Source organism: Leptonychotes weddellii, chromosome 10 (assembly GCF_054177405.1).
Source record: "Leptonychotes weddellii isolate Sample4059 chromosome 10, ASM5417740v2, whole genome shotgun sequence".
Lineage (NCBI taxonomy): Eukaryota > Metazoa > Chordata > Mammalia > Carnivora > Phocidae > Leptonychotes > Leptonychotes weddellii.
Window position 1 is genome coordinate 51,562,655 of NC_138378.1, and position 6,000 is coordinate 51,568,654.

Genomic DNA, 6,000 nt, shown 5'->3' on the forward strand with positions numbered 1-6,000 from the left:
CAACACTGGGCAGAAACCCTCAGGAAGTCGACCACAGCCAGCAAGCAGCATGCCGGTGGATGACAGTCCCAAGCCCTGAGCTTTCCCTCCTCCGCCCCAAAATGTCCCAAAATGACAGACAGTCCTGTCCTGCCTAACCTGTGAAGCTGTTCTGAGGAATAAATGATACAATTTGAGCAAAACCCTGTTGTAAGGTGATCTTACAAGGAGCAAAGTCATAGCAGTTGGCCTCCCTACCCTATTACAGACACTGCAAGCCATACAGAGAAAGAGTCCTGCCCCCCTGGAAAGAAATGTTTGGCTTTGTTGAAGACCCAAGATGTATACATGTGAAATGAATATGAGTATCACAAGACTATTCAGTTAAAAAAAAAAAAGACTATTCAGTTGAGGATAATAGAGGCCAACAGGTATTGTTTGGAGAGTTAGTGTTCTCCAAAATTAGACCTAATTCTGTCATTTTAGGTTGAAGACCAACATTTCTCAAAGGAATGAGGTCCCCCTTTCATGAGGCTATGCCAGTAAGTAATGGGAGATTAGGCAAAGCAGCAGGGGAGAGAATCTGATCTTTTTTTTTTTTTTTTAATTATTTTTGAGTCGAGATGACACACAATGTTACATTAGTTTCAGTGTAGGACATAGTGATTCAACAAGTTTAAGCATTATGCTATGAGACTCTGGTCTTTAAACTTAGATATGGACTTAGATATGGGTTTAGCCTTGGTAGTGCCTGGTAGCTCTGCAGCTTTAGACATGTCACTGAACCTCTCTGAGCCTCATCTACAAATTGGGAATGATAATATTTCTTATCTGTATGGATTAAATTAGATGATATCTGTAAAGAGGGGGGCACACTGTAGGTGTTCAGCCATGAAAGATGACTGTAAGATGAAAGATGCCCTTGAAAACCAGCCCGAGGCATTTGGATTTCTTTTGAGAGGCAAGAGGAGGTCATTGTAGATCCTTAAGAAAGGCGTGATTTAGTGATGTGTTGAAAATGGTACTTTGGACTGATTTTTTTCAGCTGTGAAGTGCAGAAAAAAATGACCCTAAAGCATATCAGGTAATGGGCCTATACTAAATGTATTAAACTCTCCCCCTCACTGTCAGTGCTCCCATAGGGGGGTTTTAGTGCAGTTGTCTGTGTTCTCTCACCCAAGACGTGAGCTGTGGAAGGCCCACGGTGGTGGGGGTGAGGGTGAGCTAGTGTTAAACATGGAGGTAGGGCCAGTGTGAGTGTCTGCTCTGCACCCTCTCCCCAAATGTGTCCCCTTTTTGCAAGAGGCCCCTTCAGCATCCATTCATATTCACTATCCCATTTCACTAGGGCAGCAGAGGCACGCAAGTCACCGACGTGCCAGTGGTCGCGTAGGGAGGCAGGTGGGGTCGGGAAGAGACACTATCAGAAGCCATAAATTGTTTGCCACCAAATTCGCTTTTGGCTACACTCTGCTAATCCCAGGGAAGGTGAGACCTACCCCTTGGCAACAGAGCTGTTCTGTGTCCTGCTGTCCTGCTTTCTCTATTGCATGCATCTCCCATTGCAGTATGGACTGGGTGTGCTCTTAGGGTTCCTGTGTTCCCTTTCTCTGGAGAGGCCAAAATAAAGTGAGGTCAGAATTTATATAGAGCAACTTAGAGGTGCAAAATTATAACCTTTTATTCTCTTGCATCTTGCCCTGGTCCTTTTGGTACATGAAAACATAGAAAAGTCAAGTCGAAGGCCGGCCTCCCCGTCAGGGACCATGAGGGTTTCCCTTCCCATACCTACCTACGTCGCAGGGTGAAGCCTCTCCATCCTCCCTGCCCTGGGAGAAGGGCCCCAGATCCTCATGCTGGCCTCCACTGAAATGTCGCTTGTCCTTCCCAGTCACTCAACACCTTGTGCTGGTGTTCCCTGAAGTACAGTTGGCCTCATCTCTTTTGGGGGAAGCAGCAGGCTGTCCATGGTCCCTGCCACAGCTCTAGGGCCTGGTGCCCACACTCTGTGTCCTCTTCATCTTGGCCCCAGGGCCCTCTGGCCCAGCAGAGGCTTCACATGTCCGAAGCTATGTCCAGCCCCAGCCGGGGCCAAGACACTGCCTGTTCCACTCCGCTCAGATCCTTGCTGCATGGGCTTATGCCCCAAGTTCTGCTCTTAATCTGGACCTCACTGTTGAAAAACAAATTTTGACACATAAAAGCAAGCTTTAGGAAATTATTATGTTTAAAAAAAAAAAAACAAAACGGTTTTCTCCTACAAGGGAGCATGCCTTGCTCTGGACTTTAACCAATCCAGTTTAAATGCAAAGGTAAGCAATGTCTTCTTTATTCTAAGCTGAAACTAGTCTCGTGAAACAATGGATGCCAGAAATTCAGAGGGTGGGAGGCCACAGGGAAGGAAAAATATATCACTTGAAATAGCCAAAACATTTTCCCCATGTCACGTATGGTCACAAATAGAAAACACTCTGTCTAAAGCTTTACACTTACCAATACACTTCTTTTCTATTAATAATCATAGATGCTGGGAAAATGGACTTGTATTAGAAATCAACAGCATTTACTCTGTAAAATCATCAATTCTTAACCTTTTTATGAGCCATAGATCCCTAGAGACTTGAATGAAAACTGTGGACCTCTCTCTTAGAAAAATGCATCTACACAGCACTCTGATTCAGGGCATCCCCTGACTCCCTGGAACCAATCCATGGGCAGAGTGTAAAACCTACAGTATCCATGATTTGCTCTAAGTTAACAAAACTGCGTGCAGGAAAAGTTTCCATCATCATTTCCGTTTCTGAAATATTCCCAGCAAAGTGGGATGGAAGCAGGTTGAGGATGGACTAACCAAGTCCAGCTACGAAAGAATACAGGGCCCACAGGGCCCAGCTACGAAAGAATACAGGGCCCACAGAGCTCCCTTTGAAATAGGAGTTCTCAGCCACTAAACAAGCCATCCCCCCATAGTTATTGCTTCTACTTTTAAATTACTATACCCTACTTGCCTTCACCACGTAAATTATATGTTAGTTGCTTGGGCTTATAGGTTCCACTTAGTCCCCTCTTTTAATTTCCTCTAAATTTTTCAGTCTTACAAAAAAATGAGTGCTTTAACACTCAGGGTCTTCATACTATTCCCCAGTTAACTTTCCTGGAATCTCAAGTTTATGTACATATGAATAATTATTAAAAAATATACATTGTATAACACTCAGAAGTGCTGGAAATAGGTTCTAATGAAGCACAGGGTTATCCCCTTATTTTTGCCAAATAGGCTTCCTACTACTACGCTGACGTAGAAGTGCCTTGGGACAGAAAAGGGACACCAGCCCTGCCTCCCGTGTGTCAGGCCAGCTGTGGCTAGACACACCTACTGCTTCCATTTTCCTTTTGCTTGCAGCCCATTGGTTTCCCGTTCATACACCTAGGGTAGTAAGTGAAGATTAAAAACAGCCAAGCCTCTTTTAAGTGAGTCTAATAAAAGATGTTTTGTTTGTTGCCGGTTTTCTTATTTTAGGCTGAACCAGCGTCCTCTAACAAGTGGCAGCTGGATAAATGGCTAAACAAAGTTAATCCCCACAAGCCGCCTATTCTGATCCAAAATGAAAGCCACGGGCCAGAGAGCAATCAATACTACACTCCAGCGAAAGAGGAAGTGCAGGACTGTGGGAAACTTCCCGACGTTTGCCAAACCAGCCTGAGAGAGAAGGACATCAAGAGCGCCTGCAAGGAGGAGCAGAGGCCAAGGACAGCGAACAAGGCCCCGGGGAGTAAAGGAGTGAAGCAGAAGTCCCCGCCCGCGGCCGTGGCCGTGGCCGTGACCACCGCTGCCCAGCCGCCCGCCGTGCCGGGTGCGCCCGCCGAGAGCGCGCCCGCGCCCGCCCGGAGGTCTGCGGGAAAGAAGCCCACCAGGCGCACCGAGAGGACCTCCGCCGGCGACAGCACCAACTGCCACCGGCCCGAGGAGCCCGCCGCCGCCGACGCGCTGGGGGCGAGCGCGGTGATCCCTCCGGAGCCCACCAAAACCAGGCCCTGCGGCAACAGCAGAACGAGCCACCGCAAGGAGCTGCGTTCCTCGGTGACCTGCGAGAAGCGCCGCACGCGCGGTCTTAGCAGGATCGTCCCCAAATCCAAGGAGTTCATAGAGACAGAGTCGTCATCTTCCTCCTCCTCCTCGGACTCGGACCTGGAGTCGGAGCAGGAGGAGTACCCTCTGTGCAAAGCGCAGGCCGTGGCCGCCGCCGCCGCCGCCGCGGCCTCCTCGGGGAGTGACCAAAGGCTGAAGGAGGCGGCTGGCAGCATCAGCAGTGGCGGCGGCCCCAGGGCCCCTGCAGGCTCCATCAACGCCAGGACCACCAGCGACATTGCCAAGGAGCTGGAGGAGCAGTTCTACACGCTGGTCCCTTTCGGCCGCAACGAACTTCTCTCCCCCTTGAAGGACAGTGATGAGGTCAGGTCTCTCTGGGTCAAAATTGACCTGACCCTCCTGTCCAGAATCCCAGAACACCTGCCCCAGGAGCCCGGGGTCTTGAATGCCCCTGCAGCCAAGGACGCTGAGAGCACACAGCCAAGCCATCCATCCGACACTCCTGCCGAGAAGGCTTTGCCAAAATCCAAGAGGAAACGCAAGGTAGGCCTGGGGCTGAGGGCCTGGCGAGGGAGGAAGGGCTTGCCCTTAAATTGTGGGGCAGTGTTGAAGCCCACAGGGGCCACTGGTCTGCAGGGGACAGGCAGCAAGAGTTTTATTATGTGTGTCGTTACTCAACAAACATTCCTAGAGTACTTCCTGCGTGCCACATACTTAAGTACTTGACACAGATTAACTCCGTTAAATCTTTAGAACTGCTTGATGGGGAAGCACCATTCATAGTCCCATTTTATCATTATAGATAATTCAGGCCTGTCCCACTGCATGTTGAAGCAGGCATATGGGAAATCCTTATCGAGTGTGTGCAGAGGCAAGCTGCATGATGGGCCAGTAGAAAGCTAAACACAGGGTGCCCCTCACTCTTTGCTGGAAGGGACAGGGTGACATTGATCAGTCATGGACCCGAGAAGCCAACAGTCTCATGGAGTGTAAGGCTGTCACTGGGGTGAAGTAGGAAACAGAAGTGCCAGCCGCTAGGCTTTGGGTGGATGGGCCCAGGGAGGAGAGCACCAGCCTGCAGCCTTGACCAAGGAGAACTCTGTGGTGGAGAGGGGCTGGGAACAGGACCCTGAGGAGGACGAGCATGAGCAATCAGAGCTAGGGATGATGTGGCACCCAAAAAAGGGCAACAGGGTGCGCCAGGAAGGCATGGAGTAAGAAAGGTGGTTTGAGTGTCAGGAGAGCTGGCTCCCCATCTGGAAGCAGCTTCCGCTGTTCAGCCGTGTTTGCAGACCTTTGAGGGCAGGAATAACTTACTCATAAATTAAAGCCAATTTTGAGGGGTTTGAGCCCCTCCCGTTACTGTTACCTTCAAAAGCAACTTGGGCCACAGCAAAAAACACCAGGGGGTGACAAACCAAAGATCGTACTATCATGGATGGTTCCAAATTGAGGACAAAATCATTCACAACAGTTAACGTATCTATGATGTCCCCATGAGGGATGCTACTCTAGGCACTTTGGATCTATTAAATCATTCAGTCCTTACAACTTTATGTGGCAAATGTTTTTGTCACGCCCGTTTTACAGATGAGGAAACTGAAGCTCAGAGAACCTAAAGCACCTTGCCCCAGGTTCCCACAGGGGATAAGGGGCAGAGCTAGGAAGGAACCTGGGTTGTCTGGCTCTGGGCTCTCCCAATAAAACGTTGGTCTGAGGACTGTGAGGTACTTTCCCCACAGGGCCCCTGCCCAGAAGGATTCTATGCTTGGAATTCAGTGCTTGAGGGTGCCATCTTGAAATTCATTTTATCTCTGAATTTGTGTTGTTTTTTTTTTTTAAAGATTTTATTTATTTATTTGACAGAGAAAGACACAGCGAGAGAGGGAACACAAACGGGGAGTGGGAGAGGGAGAAGCAGACTCCCTGCC

General features: G+C 49.1%; 1 protein-coding gene across 3 annotated transcripts in view; it reads left to right on the plus strand.

Annotated features, from left to right (window-relative positions):
- AFF3 (ALF transcription elongation factor 3) overlaps positions 1-6,000 on the plus strand; it is a 564,644-nt gene that overhangs the window by 515,091 nt on the left and 43,553 nt on the right. For all 3 annotated transcript variants that reach the window (XM_081831996.1, XM_081831995.1, XM_081831997.1), the window contains one exon: positions 3,500-4,612. In XM_081831996.1, coding sequence (XP_081688122.1) covers positions 3,500-4,612 — 1,113 coding nt within the window. The remainder of the gene's footprint in view (positions 1-3,499; positions 4,613-6,000) is intronic.